Source organism: Diprion similis, chromosome 13 (genome assembly GCF_021155765.1).
Source record: "Diprion similis isolate iyDipSimi1 chromosome 13, iyDipSimi1.1, whole genome shotgun sequence".
NCBI classification, from domain to species: domain Eukaryota; kingdom Metazoa; phylum Arthropoda; class Insecta; order Hymenoptera; family Diprionidae; genus Diprion; species Diprion similis.
In genome coordinates, this window is record NC_060117.1 from 5,967,987 (window position 1) to 5,995,663 (window position 27,677).

Below are 27,677 nucleotides of genomic sequence, written 5' to 3' on the forward strand. Positions count from 1 at the left end.
GCGCCGACCGCCGCAGCTGGTTTCTGGTTCTTATGGATTTTCAGTGGGCCAATCGTGGCGGCGGTTGGACGATACGCGAGGCGAGTTTGCGCCAATCAAACGTTCCGTTTCCGCGTTTCGCATTACCATCAACCCGAGCCGTCTCGCACCGGCGGTATTCCGACGTTCCTGGCTTCAGTGTACATTGTATACTCTCCGAATGGGCACCGACTATCCGATAACCGTTCAACTGCAACGAGGCCTTGCATCAAATACGCACCTGCACCAGTGTGTGACCTTCGCGACGACGCCGATTCGACGTTGTGACGCATTTATCTGACTACCAGTGTTTCTACCTATTCGCAAAGCGTCGCGTGCAGTAAAATAATTAACACGGTCACTGACAAAAGAAGAGAAAAATTCAAAAGTTAGTAAAAAGGCGGAAACGTCGGGAGTGCGGCTGACATTTGTGGCTCCTTCCTCTGCTTTTCTCACACCGTCGCATTTCACGCTATAACCATTGTAACTCTCTCTCTCTCTCTCTCTCTCTCTCGCATATTTAGTCTTCGTAAACACAAACGTGGGGAGATTAACGAATTGTTATTGGACACTTTATCAGCCACCGTAGCGACGCACTGAGTACGTCAGCGTTGTAACGTGTTTGTGTTATGTTGCACGCGTACGAGTGTTTCCGTTCTGCTGGTATAGTCATTGGGAAAAGACATTTCCGCGTGGCAAGAATTTTCCGAGAAAACACTTGGCCTATATTTATAATCAGAATACGGTTACACCTTGCGTCGTGTATGAAGGCTGATCGTTATTACGTCAAGCAGGAATTTAACGATGTTAATTTTTTCTGTTTTCATTGTGACGTTCGAATCTTCATCACAATCTAGTTAAACCCTAACTGCAAATTTTGGTAGAATACTTTATCAGCTATTTTGTAATGCTTTTTTTTAACCTGCGTGGTTGTCAGATTCTGGAGCATTTATAGATTTATTTCATCGAACTTATTTCGTCGGGGTTCGTACCTTCGATTATCGATTTTTATTTCATTCAGTCAATTATTACCAACCATTTTAGAATTGTCCATCAGGTCGATAAGCGGATAACGCGAATAATTGATATATAGCACAAGTACTGCTTATAGATACCTGATGATTTGACATTTCTTTAAAAATTGAATAACTCTAAACTGAATCAATCCATTCTATGCCGGACCTAGAACAAAAATTAGCAATCTTTCACAAGAAAATTTTACAGAATAACGCCAATAAGGCGATGTTTAATCTTTCTACAGAACTCGATGTTTTTTCCCTAACAAGTATTGTCGAAAATGTCAATAACTTCAGAAAGGTTTTGAATTGAAAGTTTACCGCTAACTAAAAACAACGAACACATTTTACATCAACTTGTTCACATAACTGAAAAACGTCAAATTTCACTTTAAAAATTGTCGTAAATGTCGAATCGATTAGTAAGCTCGTAAAATATTTCAAATTACGATGTATCATAACGAATAATTTACTGCACGGTAAACAGTTATGGATGCAAAACGGATTTTCTCCGATAACTTGTCACCGCAAAAGTCATCAGTGACATCGTGGTTACAGCTCATGCTTTTTTTTTTCACGGAAGAATATTACAATTCGTCAAGAAACTATTATAATAGCCTGCGTGAAAAGCGCTGTTAGACCAAATACGCATATTTTTCGCTCACGTGATCATGTTGCCTTCGTTCAATGTTTAGGCGCGATATTTGATTTTCTGCAGAGAAAACGGCGCCACGATTTCAAGTAGATATAAGGCTTGATTGAACAATTTACAGCCATGGAAACTTCGGTTTCTACAAACGGTATCAACGAGCCAAATGGAACTGCGCATCTCTGCTTTGAACTTGACGGCGAGGGAGACGCTGACAGCTCAACGACACCAGGACACAACGCTGATCTTCATTGCGATGATCGTGAGTATTGCCTTGATTACTCTACACCATAACCTCGATTGAAGAGTAAAAAATTGAATTTTTTTTATCGCTATTTGTTCTCAAAGTCACTCAGAGGTGGCAGTACAGAATCTACATTATCATTATTGAGAAAAATTTCATTTGTTATATAGTCATCAAGAAATCTAGTAGAAAATTTCATACGAGTTTTACTTTGATCATAATTTTTTATATGTAGTGTACTTTTGCCTTGACTGGCAGAGGTAAATTATTATTCAATCTTTATGAAACTGTATATACAAATGTTTTTGGAGGCGCTGAATTTGAATTTGATATTAGAATCCCAACATTCAAAATGGTAGATTCAATATGGCGGACAAAAAGTTTAAATTTGATCGGATTCGGTCAAAAAACTCTACCCAGGAGCGTTCAAGACTCGCTGATTACGAGTCTGAAATCAAATTTTGAAAATTCAAGATAGTGGATCTAATGTAAGGAGCAAGAAGTTCAAATCTGATCGAATCCAGTTGAAACAGTTTTCGTCCACCACATTGGATCCACCATCTTGAATTTTTCAAATCTGATTATCGTAACAGTTACAAGAAAATATAATACGAATAACAATAACTAAAGAGAATAAAAATTTATAGTAGATTTTCTGGTCACAGTAATGAAAAAAATTTTCATTTCTTACCCAGAATTATATTTTTCTATTCTAGTAAATAATGAATACGGTTGTAAGTACTGCGTAGCAATAACAATTGGAAATTCACAACGCAGTGATAAAAACTATCGATGAATAAATTTTTCCTTCGATTATAACGGGTCTTGAGACTCTGAATTTCCGCATTATATTAATAACACTGTAAACGTCGCTTCTGGTATCTCGGGTGAGGATACAAATTGGCCTCACGGATCGCGTGTCTCTGCAATGTCATGCTGCAGGTGCCGAACAAACTTTTCCATTCCAATCGCCCCAAAAGGGTCGTGAATAAACAACGCCGAGCTGATCCAGCTGTTTCTTATTCGTGTTGGGATTGGCGCGATGTCGCATGTTTCGGTGCGAAATTACTTTGCAAATTTATAATCATGCTCGTTCATTGGACTCCCGTATTCGACGTCAGGTTTAACTATTTCCACAAAAATAGTTTCGCCATTTTTCTTTCACAGCATTTTTAATGAGGTTAGAAAAATAGTCGGTTTTCAAAGAATAAAATGCAAACACAGTTCTAAGCTCATTGTCAATTTATCAACGTCTTACATATCGAGGAATTATTGGACTCTATTTTGCCACACAGAACCAGCGATGTGTAACTATATGTAAGCATAAGTGTGACGCCGTTCAGGGTTTACATTTATCAGTTAAATGATATCAAGCTTGTGTAAAATATTAGAAAAACCACAAATCGGAGTGACAAGGCTTCCGAACGTAAAAATTTCGAAAATCGAAAACAAAGAATGATCAAAGTGCCGAAGTTTCAACAAGCCAGAAATTCACAGAGTTGAAAATCCTCGATCATTCGAAATTTTGATGCTTCCGATTTTGAATTTTCTCATTTCCGGAACTTTGCTGTTTCGTCAAAGTTTGATTTCCTTACTTCAAGTTTCGCGGCCAAAGAATTCAGAATTTGGCACTCTCGGAACTTTTCAAATTTGGAACGTCAACACCGCCCAATTAAAACGGTAAACAAAAGTACTCGGCAGTGTGATTCCGATTCATGAAAGCATCTCCGTGCAGGCAATTCAAATATATATACGTAGAATAAGCAAAGGCGAAGCCAAGAGTGCTCAAAGTGTTTGGTGTGCACCGATTTAAACAGGCGTCAAAGTGTGTTGGCCAGTTCGTTCACTGATTGGTTACGCGAATAGAAACACAAGAAAAGACAAGCATCTCTCACTCAGTTTAGCCGCCTGCCAGCCACGAATAGGACACTGTCTGTTTTTCGACAATATTCCGTTCTACTATTACGCAGCATATCACGTTGCTTGATCGATTTCTAATGCGGTTTAAATCCCCACGATTCGTGATCGCCTGATAAGCTTTTCGTCTTGTTTCAAATCTTCCTCCTCCGCAGTCAGTGCATCGTCTGTAATTTGAAGTGAACAAGTTTTCTGGGCTATTTTCCTAAAAGTGCCATTTTTAACCCTAAATACGTCCCCCTCGTTATACGCAAAATCCTGTTTTCCCAAATAACGATCACGTGTAAGTAAGCCCAAAACACATTCAGTTTATATTCAATTGCAATTTATTACCGATGTTCAAGACTTCAAGCCAGAAATAAAGTCTCGAAATTTCTTTTCAATTATCGTCCTTATTCCTCTACGTAGATATGCTATACCTATAACATCCGGATCGTTTTGCCAATTATTAATTACGAAATACCATCTACTTGTTACTTTTCAAGTTAATGGTGTATACATACAGTATCAGAGTGTCGACACAAGATACATATTTTGAATTTCGAGAGTTTGTGTTTACCAAGAAAAAAAAGTTTATATAGAATTAGATACACTAGCTGTTTTTGCGCGCAGAATATAATTTTGCAATAGATTTGTTCGTCATCATTGTAGACGTGCAACGGTTCGTTGAGCACGCTTTTTCAGCTCTGTTTTATTATTGTTGTCGCATTCTCGGCCAAATTTTCGCGCAGCCCAGTTATTGTCAGACTTTTCTTCGGCCTGGACGAACGTATTGTAGGTGGTTAAAATAATTTTTGTGAACAAGTGAATAAGACAGAGAATCAAGTGTATCCACTTTGAACATTGTATAATTGAATTTATACACTATAAATAGTAAATTTTTCAAGAGAACGGTGTTTGCATTAAAAATTAAAGAACTAACAATAAAAAATCATTGAACCGAAAAGTTAGGAACAATTAACTCCTAAATTAGGCCACATGTCGAGCAGAGGAGTCGTCTCAGAGGACAGCGAGGCGTTTCGCTTGGGCCATGGGGTCCATAAGAACTTCTTCATCGACGTGGACGAAGGTATTGCGCTTTCTGATTAGCAATATATCTCTGAGTAATTAGTTTGTGGAACGTTTTTTTCTGAATGTTGGTCTCGTAAAAAGAGAGAAAACCCTTCATAAATCTTCGGCAATTTTATTGGCGCTAGTTATAGTGAACACGATTAAAATGACATCCATATTATGCGGTAGCAATGAATCTGAACAACTTGAATAACACAAGCTAAAATGTCTGAATAATTTCAGAAAAGCTTTTGTGGTTAGAACGTTCGAAATGACTGAACTTCGGTATTTTTTATTCGATTACCAAGTTTATGGACTTGATTTTTGTTCATCATAAAGATCCTCAGAGATCGTATGAAATAATTTTACAAATGATCATTCTAGATTTGGAATAGATTTTTGTAAGTAGATTTCTTGAATATCTTTTAAATAATTTGAGGGAATCTGGTCAGAGAGTAAAATAAGTCTGTAAACTTTAGAATCGGATGAAAAAACGAAATTTCAATCATTATGAACGTTCCATCTACAAAGCTCTTTCTCAAATTGTTCATATCTTATCTTCTGCTATTCAAATTTGTTCACATTTATTTCTAATACATAGTACGAATGTCGTTACAACGTACCTCGTATGCAATCACGCAATGAGTTTGTTCTTCTTTTCGATTAAACACCTTTTGTAACACAAGTATAAGGTAACTGAACCTCCGTTAAGACACTGTCAGACTAACGTCGATCCTTCTCCGGTCTGTTCTCGTCGTAGTGCTTAACCAACACTTAATGAAAGTGACATTGGTACTCGTTTATGGTTACGAGTCTCGATAATGGCGATAAACGATTGCGTAACTTGACTCGTTGAAGGTATCATAGTCGAGAGACGAAACGTGCCTGACTCTTAGTTTCAATGCATCCTGCGCTTCGCCAGTATACCTTACTCGAATTACGTATACTGTTACAACTACTTTGCAGCTGCGAACAATCTACCGTTGTTATGCATGACATGCGAGGACAGTCTTGATACCTTATCGTGATTGGCTTAGGCCTGTAATACTAGGTACAATAGAAACGGCACACAGCACAGACCTCACAATCAGACTTTGCCGGGCTGTTCGCTGAGCAACTTGGTGACAAAACGGGTCGAAATTGGTCTTCTCGATTGGCTTAAAGTAAATCGACATCTATAATCCAAAATCAGTGCACTGCATTCGAAGATTGAGTAAATCTGGGATCGGAGGATCCTAAAGTGTGATTTTGATTAGTTCTTTAGTGCAAGAAGAGAAATGAATCTAAACAGAACTACCAAGTCGATGTCTCATCACAGGAAAAGGGGCAAAGGTAAAGCGGTAGATTTCTATTGGTCTCAGTTATGAAGAATGATCAGAAACGATTCTTGTACAAGTTCAAGTGATTATGATAAAAGTTTTGAAATCTCATTGGAACCTAGAAAAAAATGTGAAAATTATTTTTTCTGATCGTTTTCTATACTAAAGATTTACCAATTTTTTAATATTTTGGAATCTTAGTGATAATTTTTGGACATTTTAAAAGTTCATATCGACGAATGGAAAATTGGTTTTTGTAATACCGAGAAAATTACAAATTAGCAACTCGTTAGTCCAAGTCTTATGAAACAGTCATACAAAGCCAGAAATTGGTATTAGTTAAAAGTAGTTTAATGTCACGTGACTGTACCGCACTAAATTTTCGTTAAAATTATCAATATAGCTTGCAACAATTATTAAAAATTTCGGTCAAATAACAGTTGGACTTGGAATGGTTAGAAAACGGCGAAAATGTGCAAAAGCTCGCGAGTCTTTTCGAAATAACATTTTCGCTTTGTTCGAAAATCTAAAGTTGCTTTTTAAAATCTGTTTTGACCATGTGCCAAAGTTGGTATTGCGAACTGCAGGGAAGAACAGATTGGAGAGTAATAGCCTGAACACGTTGGCATAGAACCAGCTTTCAGATCGTCACCGCGAAACGTGCCAAATAAGTTCGTTTTCAAGCGATCGATAACTTTGCAGGAATTTTGGGTATACACAGGGTGTTCCGTTCGAAATTGAGGCACTGTAACCAGGTGAAAACTTCAAAGAAGGTTGTTTTCAGATGTAGCGTCGCTTCGATATCTCAACGGCGTCCATTTTTTTTTTTTTTTTTTTTTTCACTGCCATTTACATAAAAATCGATTTTCATTTTATACAGTGACAATCAAACACGCGCTTTTAGTGTAACTAGATACGAATGGCTATCACTGGCATTTGACTATTCTCTTATCTAGCCGACTTAAAGCAAGCAATAAAAGCGCACGTTGAGACCCAAATTACTCACTGACATTACCCAAAAAAGTTACTCGGTGAATTATCTTTATTTTTGTTGATCAATTTGTCGTTATTTGTATTGGAGTATCATTCTTTACTTCGATTGGAATTAATTATCACAAGTCTGATGCCTGGTGTGAGTATACATGGTGTGCCTGAACTCCTACAACACACCGCTTTCTTCGAGGTCAAAGCCTTTGAGTGAGATGTGTACCAACTGTCTAAAGAAATCCCTAATTGCTAGGGAATTATTTTTCTGGCGTACGCTACCCTGCTTGGTAATATCATCATGCATAGTTCTGGTGTGAGTTATTTATAGTCCCGCTCATTTTTCCCCGCGCAGATTCAACGTCACAACAATTAATCACCACCGATCTAGGGTATTTTGGTGCCGTTGGTACACATCTTACTTAAGTCCAGTCCAGCTGCACTCCTAGACACACCATGTATATGACATCACGGTCTGATCATCACCTGAGAGTCGTAAAGTAAAATCAAAGTCAGTGAACCGAACATTTCACAAAACCCAGTTTTCTTTTTTCGAAACACCAGATTAGCCATTATACACAGGAATTTCGAGGTTTTGTATTGTTGACGGCTTAGTCTGGAATTGGAGCGTCATGACATTCACATGATGAATGTGCGATAGTGCCAAGCCTATTCCTATATTAATCATCCGTAGAGTATCGTAATGACTGATGTGATGTTAACTGATTTACAGTCTCGACGTACATACCAGACTGTTTATAAATATTTTAGGTTAATCAACTGCTATCAGCGCTCCAACGACTCATAAAAGCGCCGCAAGAGGTCGGCAACTCTTTTTCCTTTTTTTCATTGAATTTTAGTTTTTCGAAAGGTTTCAACGATCTGTCGTAATGAAAAATTCAACATATCGTACAACTTTTGAAATACGAAAGTAATTTCACATCCGTGTAATTTCGTACCTCAAATAAATTATTCTGTCATCTTCGTTTACGATTTCGCGGATTTACTCTAATTTCATTTCAATCGAAAACTGTTATGTTGGAAACAGTTTAAAATTATAAATAAAGACTATAACTGTTCGGGTCACCAAGGTTTGTTCGGAACGTGGTCGATGAATGTTGCACCGCTTTGTTCAGCCAACCATCAATCTCGACCCGATCTTTCAACGCGTCTTATTTTTTTACTCCCAGCCTTGGCGAAGGTTCGAGTGCGTTGCTCCATTTACTAAAAAAATATTTGGATGCTTTCCAACAGGCTGACAACGGAGGGAGAGACTAAAATCAACCGCGAACACGTGTACACCATGGGTCAAGTTTCCTCGATCATCCGTTTGCTTTCCTTTCACATCAATTTTTTTTACGCACGTCATCTCATCGTTTCAGTCTAATTTACCAAATATCAACGCACTGAAAAGATCTTGCAAGCTGTAGTACTTTGATTTTGTGACGTCAAGTCAACATGGATTCAAATTTTTAATACGAAACCACTTTTATAATTAAATACCACCCGGTTATCGTATTATTTTATTATTATTTTTTGGAGCCAGATGGTGTTTTCTGAATTTTCGATACACAGTCTGTAGAAACATGGCGTCGAATCGGTGAATCAGCTGATCATTTTCGGCGAATTCAACGAATATCGTGACACTGAAAAAATCGTGCAAGCTGTTGTACTTTAATTTTGTGACATCGAGTCAACGTGGATTAAAATTTTTCACATCAAACCACTTTTATAATTAAATACGAGCCGATCGTCGTTTTTTTTTCCCGATAGAGTCTTCTAAATTTCTTTCTCTTGTAATTCTTTTTCTTGCCACCAGGTGGCGTTTTGTTTCACGGTTTCGTGTTCGTTTGTTTTCGCATATCACGGTCTCGATTCCCGCTGAACAAAGTCACAGTACTGAGATTTCCAGCCCAGCAGTAAGATCGGATCTTGGTTTTACGTACATCATCGGCACTCGCTTAGCTTCTGACGAACCCCACTCTATCCTTCTTGTGCACGCGGTTGATTCATGCTTGTGTGCTATAAGTTTAACGCACGCACGCGACATTTACACAAGGAAACACACTCTGGGAAGCCACGTGATCGTCAGTTGCAGCTGCCGCCACTTACTTTCGACAGTCTTTCGATCTCTCTCGCGGTGACTGTACCTCAGTCGTCAATTTGCCTATAGATCTCTGTATTACACCGTCCCGAGATGGTCGTATGTTAGTGCTTTGTGTGCCCGTCTCTTTGGCTACCTGTCAGTTGTCACGTTTCACAACTATTTACTCTCGGCCACTGCAGTTTCATAGACAATAAAATCAACCAGACGGAACTGTACAAAAAAGTTTCAGTCTGTTTTATAGAGTTTCATTTCGTCAAGGTGGGATTAGTGCAAGATTCGACAAGGTTCATTCACCTACCAATTACAACCGTATTTCATTCATACGTTTCTTCGTGAATACAGGTCTAATTGGGAATCAGAATCTAATTCTTGGCCATTTATTGCTTTGTAATAGATTGCGAACAGATTTAGATTTTTAATTTTTATTATTGTTAGTTAGCTAGTTGATCAACGTGTGAAACTATAGATCATATTCAAAAACTAGCTTAACTCGCTGATATTATAGCCACGTTTTTAGACTTTGAACGGTTCTGTTAATCACTTGATATACGTATGTAAGTAGAAATCGAACGTCAATCAGGTTTTATAATTATCTTATACGTTTATCTTCTTGGCAACGAGTTATTGATTACTGACCATCGATCGTCAATACGAGATATGACGATTCTTGAATTTTTATAATAAACCTATTTTTAGACGCATCGACGCATACAGCTTTGGATGATTACAGCCATAATTCTTATTTGTTGATTCGTGTATCATAAAACGATAAAGACAGTGTAACAAATTTTATTCCAAAATTAATTCTGCAAGATCTTGCGATTATTATTTTACAATCATCGTTAGCTGTAAATAAACTCTCTATGCTTTTCAGTCAAGTTTCGAATCAGAATCTTGCGCACATTCACAAATTTTATGTAATTTTAAAAATTTGTCCAATTTGAATTTAGATAGTCTGATTCGCGTTGTTGATGATCAAATTTTTACCGCTGCAACAATTATTCAACATATAATCAAGAAATTTTGGTATTCAAAATTTAGTAAAACGTTTTAATCTATATTGTACATTTCCACTGGTCGGGAAGAAGTGCCAACTTCACATACATATTTATCAACATGTTCTGGGTCATCGACCATTCGTCGATCCTTCGCAGTATATATACAATTATCATTAATTCTTGTCTTTCTTATACCGCCTCGGAATTCGCAGTTGAAAATAACTAATTTTAAATATGCCAACGTTTTTTTTTTAGAACTTTCAAAATCTCGTTCAAGTTCTCAAAAAAAAAATTAAAAAATCTCTCGACCTAGAAAAATTACTAAGCAAATAAAGATCTGAAATATCGAGCTAGATTTTAAACTATAACTATATATAATTTAATAAAAAATCAACCGTTTATTTAATTCACTGACTGTCTCATTAATCGAAGAATCGATTAGAAAATTAAATTATTCGCGTTCAAACGACTTTCTGCAGACTCTATTAACAACCCGACTGCCAGAGAGGGAAATTACTTTCGATATTGATCGGCGAGCACTGCTGAAGCGTAATTATCGGTTCATCGACGCCACTTGCAATCAAATATTAGACGACCATTCAGTTTTTATTGAAGCAATCGATTTACGCGAAATGAGGAAAATTTCAGAGCGCAAATTCGTCGAAAATAAACCTGAGAGCCGGACATTCTTGGTTTTTTGTTATTACTTTTTTTCAATTTTATCTCGAACATATCCAGCAGCATTTTTTTTTTTAGCTTATAGATCATTCACACAAGATCAATGGTCAATGATTATAATTCTTGATATTCGATGATATTTCCACCGATTTAGAATCTAGACATTCTACGTCGATTCGCAACAAACAGATCCGTTCTTTCTCCCTGATTTTCGATCTTGTTTCCATCCAAAAACACGATTAATCGAATCATCGAGAGCAAAGAGCATTTTGACTGATTTTAAAACATTCGTAGTGAACAGTGTGGCAAAGACTGCGGAGCGAGCTTAAACCCATCGATATATCGTTTTAAAAATGGTGCTTGGAAAGGAAATAAACTTACTCGGTAACATTGGACATTCGACGGTTACCGAGTGGCTTGAAAAGACTGGACAGGCTGACCGAGATGGTAACTCACACATTTTTCATTACACAATGTTGCACAATAATTTTCAGCCGTTAGGAATGGTGCAGTAATGTACCTGAACTTATTTATTCCCAGCTTATCGTAATGGAATGAATTGTTGTATAACTGCAGGGGGGGAGTCAAAAACTTTGAAAGTGGAAAATTCAAACATGCGAAAATAAGATAACGAAAGATAAATTGTTTGAAATCGTTCGAAATTTGAAATTTCGATGTATCAGCCATTCGAGATACTGACTCTTCCAAGTTTTGGAAAATTTTTACAGTCAAGAAATAACGGATGATTTTTCATTCCGAGGTTATTTTGGAAATATTCATTTCAATTTACTTGATATATATATATATATGTATATTTTTTCGTTATTTCTTTCAGGCAGCGAGAGTCCCGTATTCGGTTTGGAAGGTGGTGCGACAGGGGTTGGCGCGGCTGGAGGAAACTCTCTGAGAATAACGTCCCACGAGCTTCCCAACGAGATTTCAGCCCCGTATGAAGTGCCCCAATTCCCCATTGAGCAGATCGAGAAAAAGCTTCTCATCCAGCGACAGCTGACAGTAAAGTGAGTAATATTTGACTGATCGAAAAAAAAATCGACAATATCGTCAAGAAAAAATCAAAACAAAATTCAAATTGTGGTCAACACGTTCGTTTTAGGCCCCAATTTAAATTTTCTTTCGTTTTTGTCTTGACTGTTTGCTGCTGTCTTTGCGGTGTTTCATCGTAATTGAAATAGGTTCACGTATATTTTTTTTTTTTTTTATAATTCGAGATTGTGTGGTTCAATTACGGAACTTGAAATTCTTTTTCTATTTATTTCTTAGGTCTCAATTTTATTGTTTTTTATTTTTTTCTTAACAATAAATACGCATTTTATTTCTAAGGAGCCCCCCCCCCCCGCAGTAGGGCCGAATCGTCATAATAATGAGTTATTTAATTATTGACCATTGATACTGAAAAAAAATGGATACATATTTGGAATACGGTTGAGAAAGTCCTTTGAATTTGAAAAAAAAAAACAAAAAAAAAAAACGTTCGAAGCAGCCTTTGTTTTAGCTGCGCACATGTCGAACGACTGAAAGTAAGTAAGTAATGAATATCTCTTGGCAGAGTGCAGAGTGACCTATATAAAGACGCCTTAGAGTCTCTCTTTTTATACTTTGCGACCTTTTTTTCAAGCATTCATACACACGTTATTTAAAGCCTATGATGAGCAGCACAGCCGTGTTTACAAATTCATGGAAAGTTTAATATTGAGTGACGCATCGCGTTTCTTAAACGCTCCTTTCTCAAGGCTTATGAAAGCCTCTCGGTACCTTTCTTGTGAGAATGTGAAAAATTCAACACGGCTGAGTGTCGAGACTCACTGTCGATAATCTTTCGAATAAAGAACTGCTAATTTTTTCCTGTGATGTGAGGCTAATGTTATTCCGAAGCTTCGTAAAGCCGATGCTTTTCAAGTGCGAATCAGCTCTTCCACATTGTTTTCTTCTTTTTTTTTTTTTTTATTAGCGTCATTAGTCATTCTTATCGCATTCTTTTCTGCGGAATAACTAACGTGCCAAGTCCATTATGTGTTCGAGAACATCACTGGACTGGAATTAGTAGCTTAAGGTTATGTAGTCACGATGCACCGTCGAAATTTGAACCCTTTTCGTTCCTTTGTTTATTTAATATAGGAAGAAAAAGGGTGAGTTTGCTCCGTCGGTAAAGGTAGGAGCCACTACATGACCTTAAGCGTCATCGGTTTTATTCGATCGGAAAGTTACATCACATGTGCTTTGCTGTTGTATCTCACTTCATCGTCAGTGGTTTGAGTATACATGGTGTGCCTTTAGGAGTGCAGCTTCTTTCTCGCGCTGGACTGGACTTAAGTAAGATGTGTACCAACGTCGCCAAAATACCCTAGATCGGTGGTGATTAATTGTTGTGACGTTGAATCTGCGTGGGGAAAAAATAGGCGGGACTTTAAATAACTCAAATCATGACTATGCACGATGGGATTACCAAGCAGGGTAGCGTTCGTTAGAAGAATAATTCCCTAACAATATAGGGATTTGTTTAGACAGTTGGTACACATCTCAGTTAAAGACTTTGACCTCGAAGAAATAATTCTAGGCACACGATGTATACTCACACCACGATGATTATCGGGAAAAAATCTCGTTGTGCGGAATTAGGGTCATTTACATCTACTGCGTAATTTTTAGGTTATAGTCTGGAATTTTCTACGTCTTATTATACATTGAAATTTCACGATTATGTTTACTGGCTGTTGACTATTGATGAAAATTGAATCATCGCAATGATGTGTAAACAAATATGGGTGTAATGCATGTATGCCTCTATGTTTGTACACGCAAAGATAAGCAATGTTTGGCAAACTTGTTTATCTGGTAATTCTACTTGGCACCAGTTAACAAACAAATTGTCGCCACGGTTGCTGTATCATCTGCAGCTCTGCGCTCAAATATTCATTATCTACATTCAAACAAGTCGTTCCCTTCATTTATTGTCAGATGTCTAAATTACACGTCATGTACTAGTGCATTCTGAACTTTCAATTAGATTCCCTAGCTTTCTCTTTTTCTCAAAAAGTGTCTGTATATGTAGAAATAATTTTAAGGCGATAATTCCGAGGTGAAATTAAAGGTAAACTTGACTAAAGAATTAAAACCTCATAAATATTCAGTGAAATTGGTGAAACGATTACAAGCTTTTATAGTCTTGAAAAAAGAAAAATAAATAAATTCAAAAAAAAAAAAAAAAAAAAACTACTTTAGCGATGCGATCTTTATAATTTTAAAAATCCTCAGGCTTTATCGGTTATATAAAAATTGCGATTTTTCTAATTTTTTATTGTGCATTTCGGTGACGTTGTTTTATCAAAATTAAATCGAAAGTTTGAACCATTTCACATTTCATTTTATTCTCTCTCCTTGCAACGAATATTCTTGACTATCATGCAGCTATTATTTTTGGATACAGAGTGATTATCTAATAGCCAAATTGTCCGTCGTTTGCTACAATGTAATGCATGTGCGTTAAAATTCTAAAACAGCTGTTTGTCAGGGCGACCAACCGTTCTAAACTCAGATTAACCTAAAAAATATAGACAGCCGTCGGTGTTGAGCACAATTGTTAGGGAAAACGGTAAAAATTTTTGAGGTTACGTTCACGACGGTTGGTCGGCCTGACAAACTACTGCTCTCGGATTTGCGCGCATGCGCATTACGTTATAGAATACGATTAACCATTCGGCTATTAGTTTATCACTCTGTATATACTTCTGTATAAATCGCAACCTCCAACGTATCGTTGCCGTATCTTAAACTGTACATATTATACCGCAAATTACATCGAGACACTCACAGAAATGTGAGCGTGAAAAAAAAAATTACTAACTAAAGACGCAGTAGAGTAAAAGTAAAATGAAAATGTATAAACATACATACCTATACATATATGTATATGACCTATCATGATATGATAATACATCATATCACTGCACGGTGCAGTTAGTAGCTCCTCGGCAAGTCGTGTTGATCAATAACTCAACGCAACGTAACTAACCGACCTTAGCGTTGTTTCATCACGAACTTGCTTAATTTGATAAATGTTAATTAGATATAGGCTGGAACAAGGCCGTTTCCCACAAGTCGTAAAGCAAGTCGTTTTTCTGCATGCAGCCCTCGGACAATATTTGCAATTTATACAGCGCATTTCATTTTCGACGATGATATAATCGAAGAGAAGAATTCAAAAAAGATTCTGAGTGAAATTTTGTTTTTCTAATACGAATTCAAGCGATAAATCACTATGCAGTGAGGAAAAAACAATTCGAACTACATTTTTTTTTTTTCTATACAGCTTTTATACAGCCTTTTTTAATTTTCCTCTTCAATTATCAACGAAGAAAATAAAATTCGCTTGACATTTATTTCTGAAAATATTTTCAATTGATACATACTTTTTGACTACTTCTTATTCATTTTTTATTTTATTTATAAGCTGAGAAGATCTATTTGGAAATGCAAAAATAGATAATACTCGTGAGCAAATGCTCGAATAACGATACTTCATTTCCAAGAGAATTTAAAATAGAGCTACGTTATTTAACAATTATCTTTCGTTTTTGAACCCAGTGTTTTCTGTTCTTGCATTTTCAGAGAGATCTTCGTAGCTTGAAATGAAGCTAACGAATGAAATGAATAAAATTATCGATTTTTTATGCGTGGAATGCTTGACTTAATTTTCTCTTTCGAGAAATTAAATGTCTTCAAAAAATTTTGATAACCCAACGTATTTCTCACGCAATCTTTAGAATCCTGATTATAATCGGTCAGAAGAAAATTTCTCTAAAGTTTGTATATAACATATGAAAATTCCGCTAGGTGTAAAAATAAATATTGTCAAATTTTTGCTAATCTTGAATTCCCATGTAACAATGTCGGAGAAAAGAAAAAACATTACAGGCCAAACTTTACTGATTTCACGACATTGTGTAATTTATTTACAGGGAATTATCCCTTTTTTTTTTTTTTTTTTTTTTTTTCTTTTACAACCAATTCAGGCGCAAGTTTAGAAATTTTCTGCTTATATTAACGTCGTCTCGCGCAGGGCGAGTTTGCTGTTTTGTATCACGTTGCGTTTATTCGAGCCAAAATTCTCGGCCGATCGTTACTTCAACAAGCTGCTTTCAAGATAAGTATCCTCGCACTATCTTCAATCACGATTTGTACCTAAAAAATAGAGATATATATATACGCAATATTTGAGAAAAAGAGGTTTTAGAAAAAAAAACTAGCAACTCAACAGCAAAGTTTTATTTAAATTTCATATAATTTAGGTAATAGTTCTATATGCCAAATTTCAAGACAAATCTGAATTTCGGTAAAAAAAAAAGTTTGCAAACAAAATTTACTACGTTTTGCTTTGCAAACGTTGATTTCAGGTATCGTTAGTTGGAAATTACAGATTTCAAGAGGAAGATTGATTTTTTATATCGAATTTTTATTATGAATTAAGCTGAACTCCAGCTATAATGATTAATGCCTAAACGAATGTGAAAACTAATGAATATAACGTCTGTACCATGTTACAGAAATGAATATGAGAAAATTGGAATAACACAAGGTAAAATATTGTCAAAAGTTTAAGTAAAGGTTTGATAATCAGAACGTTCTAGACGATTAAACTCTGATTTTATTTTTAATTTTTTTTTTTATCCGATTGCGACGTTTTTAGATTCTTTTTGCTCAATGAGCGTATTGTCTAAGAGAAATTGAATAAATAGTACTTTACAATAGAGTTACAACGTGCAAATTTAATTCTCAAGTAACATCTGTTTTATATCGTATTTACAAAAATCTATTTACATCTACCTTGAAGATGAAAAATATCTGAAGATCACTACTCTGATCAAAATCTGCTAGAAAAAACATGACTAAAATCATTTAAAAAATGACCCGCAGTTCAAATTGTACCTAAAAGCTTTTTCTCAAATCATTGATACCTAATATCTTACCGTTTGTGTAATTCGAAAGTTTTCTGAGAACCGTTTTTATCAGATAGTAGAAAAATGTTATTCAACCGATTTTATCTGCAGTAAATTTCGCAATCAATAAAAAATTTTAAACGGTTTTTCTTATCTTCCTATTTCCTTCGGAAACGATATGCTGAGATTGACGATTCGTCCTTAAAGACGTCATTCGATACTTATTAACCCTTTGAGTTGTAAGGGTGAGTATTCTTGCCACCTATTTCATATCCTTTTTTTGTATATTTAGAAAACTTTTCAAAATATTTATTTGCGGTTTTTGCTACTTCTCAAAGCATAATAATAAGTTTTCGATACTCGAAAGTAATTATTGGGATTTAATGTAAATTATTATTGTTAGAAACAAATTGACTTGAAAAAAATCATGAAAATTGAAGGATTAATTCATTTCCGAGAAAGTCACCCCTCCACACGTGTACTCATGTTTTACGTGAATTATAAGTTTTTGAGGTCGCTGAGTAGCAATCTAAAATCGGATTTAAAAAATTCAACATGGTGGATCCAATACAGCGGAGGAAAGTTTCAAATTCGATTGAATCCGGAGAAAAACTCTGTCCGGGAGTTTTTGGGCTCGTTGATTACGAATCCAAAATCAGACTTTAAAAATTCAGTATAGCGAATCCAATCAACGACCCGGAAAACCACTGCATGAAGTTTTTTCACCTGATTTGATTAAATTTCACATTTTCGTCCACCATATTGAATCCGCGATTTTGAATTTTTTAAATCCGATTTCATATTAGCAATCGAATTTTTTCTCTAGATTTGTTTTAATTTGAAATTTTCATCCGCCATATTAAACCAGCCATCTTGAATTGTTTAAATCCGATTTCATATCGATAATCAGCGACCCCGAAGACCACAGAATACTATCCTGTAACAAAAGTTGACTCGACACAATCATGTGATACTCAAAGGGTTAAAGACGTCATTCGATACTTATTAATATAATGTAGTTGAAGGGAAAGCACCCTGGTACAACGTCTGTATATATAATAACTCTATATAAACTGTATGTACGCGCAGTGCGTCAGAGCCATATTGGATCATGCAGGGGTGGTTCTCACAGACACCTTCACACACCCTCAAACTCTCGCGTCTGCGGGGGGCTTGGGATGGGGGGGGGGGGGGGGGGGGGGGGGGTTACTGGCGTAGACACATACGAGTATGGGGGCAGTAGGTATGTGCAATAACGTCAGATCGAACACTGCTAGAAGAGAACCTGCACCCCCCACGTGCTCAAGGCGGTTGTGAATTCTCCAGGCCGAGGCGCTCTGAACGGTCGGTAGGTGAGCTCAGTGTTCGCGTGGCCACCGTCTGGCCATACGCGTCGTATCTCCGGGAAATTAATGATTTACCGAAAAACCTGATCGTAGAATTTTTCGATAAAATTATAAACAGTTTTACCTCCACCCCTGGTGAAAAAAGAAAAGGAAGAAGGAATAAAAAGAGAGATAAAAGAAAAAAAAAACAAAAGAAATGATAAAACTAATTTGAAAATATTCTGCTTTTAAAAAGTTTACAAAACAGAATATTGTGCGTGGATTTTTATATCTAACTATCTGGTGGCAATATGTAGATGTTTTGTAAATGGGGAATATTTAATCGAGATATTAAATATTATTCATAGCAACTAAACTTGACGTACATCGATGACATTACAATGTAATATTACAGGCCTTTGGTATTGTCTCTGTGCGATTTTATACATATAATTATCGTGACGTTGTCGTTGTGGAATATATAAGTATCAATTTAATATACTCAACACGCTGTGTGTTGTGAATTATATATCATCAATTTCAATAACGGATCGATTGATTTAATATTATATATTCGCGATGAGACTGTTTTGAATGCAAGTTGCGAATATACTGCAGGTATATGACATGACGTATTAATACTTGTGACATCGATTGAGAAATTCTTGTGCTTTACAACCGAGTTGACTGTATATATACATATATATGTGTAGATAATATTATTGTTTATTCTTTTACGTCTTTATATGCGACTGTGATGATGATGATGACGATGATAATGATGATTTAAATAATATGTGCCTTCGAGTACGGTTTCGTCCGATATTTCATTAAATCTATAATAATTTATAAACGTAGAATAAAACGACTTGTGGCTTCTAATTCAATATTTCTGAATTTTTCTTTGTGTCAATTGAATATCGAATTATGTTCGCCAACGTTCGAGCATCAAAACGATGGCAACGAGATAATATGGTCACGCTCAGGTATGAAACGAGTTATTATATCAATACAGCTGTAAATTCAATGTTAAAAACCCGTCGAATCTTACTTTCAAAAGTTTTCAATTTCGGTCAGTTTTCGCCTTGCTTTTAACCGAAAGAAAAAACTAGACTGATGTTGGTTTTTGAGGTTTTTGGCGAGGTTGAAGTTAGTAACGTTATCGTAAGGAAACATTGAGGGGAAAAGTCACTATTTTCTTAACGTTACAATGATTTTGATGGAACTAAGATTTCGAAATGCGAGTCTATTTTTTGTTTTATCACCGTTTACTGAATTCTAGACAATTCTAAAGTCGCGAAATAACGGTTTTTCCTCACCATGAATTGTTGCGATAACGTTACTAACTTCAATATGATAGAACTACGAGGTTAAAATTAGTAACGTTATCGGAACAAAACGTTAGGGGAAAAATCACTACTTTATTAACTTTACAATGATTTTTATGGATGCGTTCCGACGTTAGCTCTCAGTGCTGTCAACAGTCTTTTATCTCTTATAACGCTGCTAAGTTCGTGATTAGCTCTGTCTCTGTCCTAGTGAGTTTTTAGCGCTGCCAGCGAATTTCGGAACGCATCTTAACGAACTAAGATTTCGAAATATGAGTGTGTTTTGTTTTAATACGGTTTACCGAATTTCAGACAAATACGAATCGCGATATAACGGTTTTTCCTCATCATAAATCGTTACTAACTTCAAGATGATAGTTATCGAGTATTCAAATGACTATGATGATGATGATACTCCAAAAGTATTGTATTAATCTATGACTTACAGAACAGGTTCCTTCATAATTTTGAGTATAAACATATGACACATCATATTTTCGCTCGCAATAAAAGCCCTATACTTGAACAATATGAAACAACTGAATACTTTTTGGTGATATTAATTTGTTTATTACGTGATAAATCAGAAATTAAGAAAATTTACTCTTCATCAAGAATATATTGATCTATTTAACAGGAAAAAAATATCTCACGATTAATTCTATCTACATAATAGCAAGAAAACAATTACTGTTTAAATTTTAGTAAATCTATACCGAATTTCGATCCTTCGTTACCTTGATTAAATCAAATTTAAAACTAATCAATTTGAATAATTGCGAAATTAGACATGCGAACTTAATTGTCGGTGCTTTAACCTCGACAAATAAATAGTAGTAAGGTTTATTAAGTAATAAAATAAACTCAATCAGCATGCGATCTATAATTGCTTGGAACTTAAATGGATATGCGAATGCTTTACAACGTACGATGTACGAATATCAATGAGATAAGCCTGTTATTCATTGTTAGAAATATCCTGATTAATTCACGACTCCTTTAATCAAATACAATTAATAGCTATAGCAACCGATAATTATGTTGTGTGTGAAATTATATTCAAGACAATTAGTTTTATGATAATCCGTTTTCTTCTGGAAAACACTACAATTATATATGAATTTTTTCAAATAAACACCATATTGCAAAAGAAATTCTTCTTAATAATAATAAACAATTACATGGTGTAACATGGTTTATCAGATTTTCAAAAATCTCTTTGTTTGATAAATATTGTACGCATTTTTAATCTGGTTTTATAAAATATTGAGTTAATATCTTAAATTATAATTATTCAGCAAAAGAACATTGCCCTGAAAAATCCCAAGTTGAAATTATCTTTTTTTCTCTACTATAGAGTAAAGATTATTCGTGCTGCCTCGATATTATTGTCGCAGCATTATTTGCGCTAACAGCTGATAACCCTGTGACATGATCAGTGTAACGCGATCTCTTCTGGATTTAGAAAAAGACCTTTCTTGCCAAACGTTATCAATGCGAGTCAATTAATTATTATTCAAGTATTATATGTGATCCACTTTTCGAGCGATAAGAAACAAGTCGGTAATTGCAACGATATTTTCGTTTTTCCAGTCGTTTTTATCTCCGAATTGTTTTTTTAAGCGTTTCAAAATCACATATACACAATAATGTTTTTACAAGTATATAGCTTACAAGTTATTTTATATCGCATTAAGGAAAAAACGTATTCAGTTTTGACTGGAACCATGTTGTTCTTACATAATTATTATTCAACGGTGAGTATAATAAATTCAACTGTCTATAAGTCATCTGTTTTTTACCCAACTAACGAATCTTGTTTTTGAACCTGGTTCGAATCCAAATGAGACAAATTAAGATGGTGACCTTTGCAATGAAATTGTACAAGATTTTATAACTGTATAATAATTATTCGTTAAAGTCGAATGACTCAATCCCTCTGAGGCTCTTGTTTTTCGATTTTATAAATTGTTAATAAAAGTGATGAAAATTTCAATCATTTTGGTCAGTAACTGGATTATTGCGTTGAATGAAAATTACCGTTTTGAAAAATTTTACCTCGGATAATTAGCGAGGAGAGGCTTGCAAACAAGGGTCAGTACAATTGGGGCAAGGTCAGTAATTCTAGAACGTCCTATAATACGTGGCCTGGGTCTTTGATTCAATTACTGCACCCTGCAGGTTTTTCGTTATTTCAATACGCCGCGTATCGTATGGTTTCAGTCACTTGTATGATAATATTATTATACTCACTTCACTGAATTCCACGTTCGTTTTTTCCTTGACATTTATTTATCTGTTTATAAAGCTGTAGTTTACTTCCTGTATTTCTGCATTTCTTCAACTCTCGAATTTCAAGAGGAAAGAAATTCAAACGAGTTGTGCGTTCTTGTAAATAGAATTAAAAACTTGAATAAACAACTTTTTCAATTTATCTGGATTCTTCAAATACACTTCCACAAGTTTATTTAGCACTAACTTTATCGATACTCGAAGCTTGTAGATATTTTTAGTTGTTTATGGAAAAAGGATATTTGAATTCCAGAAAAGATGTTGGAATTCAGATAAAAAAATTTCAACATAGTTATTTTACATACCGAATTACAATAAACAAAATTCCTCTATCTCAAAACATGTAAAGAATACAAAAACCTTATTTTAATCTTAATTTAGATATTATCTTTACAAATTATTTAATAGAAACTTTTCAATTATTATATATATATATAACAACAGGATGATTTTTTATCAATTATTACAGAGCTGCGAAGGATCTTGAAGAGCGACGCAGTCATTACGAACCATCGATAGGTCCAGGAGTGCCGGATGACAATGAGCACCCATTTGGTCTTGAAGAAAATGATTTTGTCCCACACTTTCAACGTGTTTCGATATCCGGCGAGGATACCTCAGGGGTAAGATATGACAATCTACTCAAACTTTATCGAATAGTAATTAGCGTAATAGGAAAGTAAAAATGCAACTTATTTACAAATAATCGAAGCGCAAGGAAATATTTTACTTGTAGGAAAATCAATTGCCGGAGGATATTCGAAGTCTCTAGGTTGAATTTAAATTCTAAATCATTCTTATTTATCCAAAATCGAGGTTTATAATGCAGAAAATACCCAGCTTTGGATGATTATAATTGTTCTCTGATTAATTTTTGATGTGCACTGCAGTTATGGATAATTCTTTGTGAACGTTTGTAACTGGCGAAACGTTTCCAAGCACGATAATAATTTTTAATAATTAATTTTTGATGCTTCAGGTGCCTCTTGAGGATTTACAACAGGCGTCACAGATGCTTGTCCAGGCTCTTGTTATTCGCGAGAAATACATGCAGAATTCTAAACAAAGTTTTCCATCAATTACATCTCGGTTTTTGAGAGGTGCCGATAGAGCGCCTCACAGCACAGTCGAGGAAGTGATACATGATGATCGTAAACCAATCGCAGGTACGTTTGGAACATTTTTAGCAGTTTGCCTGAACTGCACAGACACTCGGTCCCTGATCCTGAAATCAAGTCTTACTCCCATGCAGATTTCTATAAAATCAGTGAAGCAACGTCTTATTGATGAATTTATACCATCGCAAAATGATAATTTTCACTTCGATTGAAAATTAGGGACACTTTTTAGACTTATATCTTTAGAGTTCTTCAAGGATGTTGATTAGTCGAAAAATGATACTTTTTATCAATTTTATTGCCAGATAGTCGTACGTTGAATAATCGTGAAATTATTATATTCGTATCAACTACGAAGATCTTTTCAAAAATACAAAAACAGAATAAACTGAAATTATAAGCAAAAGTAGTTCATAATAAAATTGATGCTTTATTTCAAATTGCTTCAAAATGCATAAAAACCTAGTAGATTCATTCGACTTTGTTCTGAGATAACAGAAGATCATTTTCTACAAAGTAGCCGACATAAATTATTCTCCTGTTGAGAAGTGAATTCGATATTGCCATTTAATGATCATAATTAATTTGTGGAAAATAGTCTTCTAATTCTGACGATGAGTGAAATCATATCATCAATAAAGTATTGATATATCAAAGCTTTTATTCATAATTCCAGTATTTTTCAATTTGGTAAATACTCAATGCCCAACTATCTCATAATGGAATCATAAAAATAAGTATCAATTTCTGGCCAACCAAGCTTCTTCGAAATTATACTTGTTTGTAAGAATGATTACAAGTGTGTCTGAAATAAAAATTAATTTACAATGAACCTACGGTTGAAGAAATATTACACGAATCATGCGAATTGCAATCCATTTTGAGTTACCCAATTTTTTGCGTTCTTTCCTAAGGAAGGCTGTCATCCTCTGCAGGAAGTGATCTACTCGAAATTTGGTCTGACGCAGATATCGATGCGCTTATTAAAGATGTCCCCTGGCAAGGTCCTAATCCATTTTATCCTTGTTCCTTGTCCATTACCTCAGTCCATATCACAAGTCTAAATAAGCACACTTGCCTTATTTGATTAAACCATATTCTTTCCTCTTCGCTAAATTAATAATTTTATGCTATATAAACGCTGCCAATACCAAATTCGCCACTATATTTCTTTTTACTTTACGCAGATCACCCAGTTCATGCGCCAGCGTCGCGTGGCGATCCATGGGAGTGCGTTTTTCCACCTGCAAAAAATTACCTTATATCTGCTGTAAATGGAGTTTTCAACGTCTATTGCAACGAAGAAGATCTTGCGAATGGAAAGCCAGTTCCATATTCGTATCCGGATTTGGCAACTTTTGTTGGAGATATGAATCTTCTCTGTATGATGATCGCTGACGGTCCATTAAAATCCTTTTGCTACAGGAGGTTGAGCTATTTGTCCTCGAAATTTCAGCTCCACGTACTGCTTAACGAACTTAGAGAGCTTGCGAGTCAAAAGGCTGTTCCTCACAGGGATTTTTACAATATCAGAAAGGTCAGATATATGAATTGATAATGTTACACTTTGTTTCTGAAAATTACCATAAAATTATAATCCCCTGTGAGTGTTATAATATTAGTCAATTCATTACAGGTTGATACTCATATTCACGCGGCGTCATGCATGAATCAAAAGCATCTTCTTAGATTCATAAAGAAAACACTAAAAAACCATGCAGACGAAGTGGTGACGTGTGCAAAGAATGGAGAAACGATGACTCTGCGAGAAGTATTCCAGTCTATGAACCTCACAACGTATGATTTGACTGTGGATATGCTGGATGTGCACGCTGTAAGCATATAAAACAGTCAGCCATTGTGTTGTTACCTATAACGTCAAGCCGTTACATACTACATACATTTTTGCATAAAAATGAAAGTCATTCCAAAGTTGCCAGCCTTGAATAAAAATCATAACGCAATTATCGACAACATGAGACTGATGAATTTGAACCACGTTCACTAAAATATTACATTATGGAAACTTATCTCCTATGAATATATTTCAGGACAGAAACACCTTTCACAGATTTGACAAATTCAATGCCAAGTATAATCCCATCGGTGAAAGTCGTCTTCGAGAAGTCTTTCTGAAAACCGATAACTACTTGAATGGAAAATACTTTGCCAGGATCATTAAAGAGGTTGCGAGTGATCTCGAGGAATCTAAATACCAAAATGCCGAATTGCGTTTGTCCATTTATGGAAAAAATCCAGAGGAATGGGATAAGTTAGCCAAATGGGCAATCCAAAGTGATGTTTCGTCGGATAACGTACGGTGGCTGATACAAATACCTAGGCTTTTGTAAGTTGTCAAGGAATACTATATTTGAAATAACATACGCAGTTGATTTGAAACTGTGTGTGAATGACGTTAATTTTTTACAGTGACATTTTTAAACTCAACAAATTGATGACCAACTTCCAAGAGTTTTTGAACAATATATTTCTACCTCTTTTTGAGGTCACTAACGATCCGACAACTCATCCCGAACTTCACAAATTTCTACAATATGTGAGTATCGCAGCGTTGAAGTATTTTAAACATCTTTTGATCAGTCTCTGAAGATGTATTATACTAACTAAACACCTTGAGTTCGATATGAGATTAGAAGCATTTGAAGCTGGGCGGATATTTTTGGGACAAGAAATTTCGATTCCTGATTATCTTGAAATACATTCTGGTCAACAGGTGATAGGCTTTGATTCGGTGGATGACGAGAGTAAGCCAGAAAACCCGCTGTTCGACAAAGATGTTAGCCCGCCAGCTGAATGGGATGACATTGAAAATCCGCCGTACGGATACTATCAGTACTATACTTACGCTAATATGACAGTGCTAAACCATTTCCGAGCGTAAGTTATCTTTTGAATATAATTTTTTGAATAGTCGAAAGCAGCTACGTAGCTTAGATGGGTAAATTCAAACTGTTTAATCCATATTACAGGGAACAAGGCTTGAACACGTTTGTGTTGAGGCCGCACTGCGGAGAAGCTGGACCCATTCAGCATCTTGTGTGCGGTTACATGATGGCTGAAAATATTTCTCACGGTTTACTGTTGAGAAAGGTGCCGGTGTTACAATACCTGTATTATTTAACCCAAATTGGTATCGCTATGTCACCACTCAGCAACAATTCCCTCTTTCTCAATTACCATCGTAATCCGTTACCCGAATATTTGGCCAGAGGACTCTGCGTCAGCTTATCGACAGACGATCCACTACAATTCCACTTTACGAAGGTACATACAGAGAGAATCTTGCTTTTGAGACTATAGGATAAAGAAAATAAGGCTTTCCAGATTTTTTTTTACCGCTAAAATGATATGACATGATAAAATTTCTGTTGAGATGTTGTGTGTCTGGTGAAACCTGTTATTCTTTAATATTTCAAAAAAAATATTAGGCAAATCTTGTTGCAAACTATAATGCATTGTGTTTAACGTCATATGCGTAATAAAAGAACGATGCAATTTTTTAATTCAATTTATTGTTACAGGAACCTCTGATGGAAGAATACAGTATCGCTGCTCAGGTGTGGAAACTTAGCTCATGCGACATGTGTGAACTGGCTCGAAACTCTGTTATCATGAGCGGATTCCCACACAAAGTGAGTTTAAGATTCAGCTTTGTCGTGAAACTTTTTTTATAATTAAATTGTGTTTAGTTTGTTGTATCGTGTTGAAATAGGTTGAATTCAACGGTTTGAATCGAATCCACGGAGTTTTTACCCTGAGATTTTTTAGTCTTTCATTTTAGCTACGGCGTAATGTTACGTATAATCGTGTACACCCGCTTTGGACATAATATGTGTACTTTGATATTTACAGAGCAAGCAGTACTGGCTGGGGCCAAATTACACAAAAGAAGGAGTAGCGGGTAACGATATAACGAGGACCAATGTCCCAGACATTCGTGTCGCGTACCGTTATGAGACCCTACTCGACGAGTTATCCAACATCTTCAAGGTTGTCGAGAAACCTGATTCATTTTAGGTTTCTTAACGTGATTTTCTTCTATAAAAAAAAAACTGTTTAATTTAATCAAAATTTAATTTCCCCACAGATGGCGTCACTGAACTTTCATGCCGCATCTTTCAATACTATCGATACAGTTGCTTCCCCGCTAATGTGATCATTATCCAAATATTAATTATATCGAGCCTTGTAATAATAAAAAAAAAACAGACTGTCCATTTTTCCAATAGATGGTCTTGAGGTTTCAATCTTTCAAAAGGGTACGCATATAAACTGAAAAAGCCGTACAGATCTCGCGAGCAAAGAAATCGTAGACAAGATTGCTTAAAATACCACACAAATGTTAAGTTATCAGTCTAATTTTATCTCTTGATAATCGCAACTGCTACAGTTTTATTGTCGTGCTTATAATTTTTGATTGGATAAAGAGCAGTGGCATGATAATCGCCAACGCTTGTCGTAATGAGAGATCTGTCTTCCAGCGTTATCAGCTCTTACGCAGTTAAATAAGATTATCAAACTTAGACAATGTCTCTAACAAGGCATTTTCATAATAATTTACAGCTATGTCAAATATTATACTCGGGACTTCAAGATTTACAACAATCGATAACTCTCTTTGTTTAACTAATAAAAATTCCGGACTTGATTATTCAACTT

At 35.5% G+C, this 27,677-nt stretch overlaps 2 protein-coding genes across 7 annotated transcripts in view; one reads left to right on the forward strand and one right to left on the reverse strand.

Annotated features, from left to right (window-relative positions):
* LOC124414073 (UDP-glycosyltransferase UGT5-like) overlaps positions 1–14,981 on the reverse strand; it is a 28,061-nt gene extending 13,080 nt beyond the window's left edge. The window contains exon 1 of the mRNA XM_046894972.1: positions 14,907–14,981. The gene's annotated coding sequence lies outside the window, so the exon portion shown is untranslated. The remainder of the gene's footprint in view (positions 1–14,906) is intronic.
* Positions 88–27,317, forward strand: LOC124414072 (AMP deaminase 2). Of its 6 annotated transcripts, none has more exons than XM_046894962.1 (14): positions 88–406; positions 1,808–1,945; positions 11,816–11,999; positions 22,349–22,502; positions 22,859–23,045; positions 24,185–24,534; positions 24,634–24,831; positions 25,049–25,344; positions 25,428–25,554; positions 25,732–25,895; positions 25,988–26,282; positions 26,540–26,650; positions 26,871–27,008; positions 27,106–27,317. In XM_046894962.1, the coding sequence occupies exons 2-14, from the start codon at positions 1,810–1,812 to the stop codon at positions 27,172–27,174; spliced, it is 2,409 nt and encodes an 802-aa protein (XP_046750918.1). In that variant the 5' UTR covers positions 88–406; positions 1,808–1,809; the 3' UTR covers positions 27,175–27,317. The 6 variants fall into 6 exon arrangements, with proteins under 6 accessions (XP_046750918.1, XP_046750919.1, XP_046750921.1 ...); XM_046894963.1 differs by lacking the exon at positions 88–406 and adding an exon at positions 483–501; XM_046894965.1 differs by lacking the exons at positions 88–406; positions 1,808–1,945 and adding an exon at positions 4,776–4,913.
* The last annotated feature ends 360 nt before the right edge of the window (positions 27,318–27,677 follow it).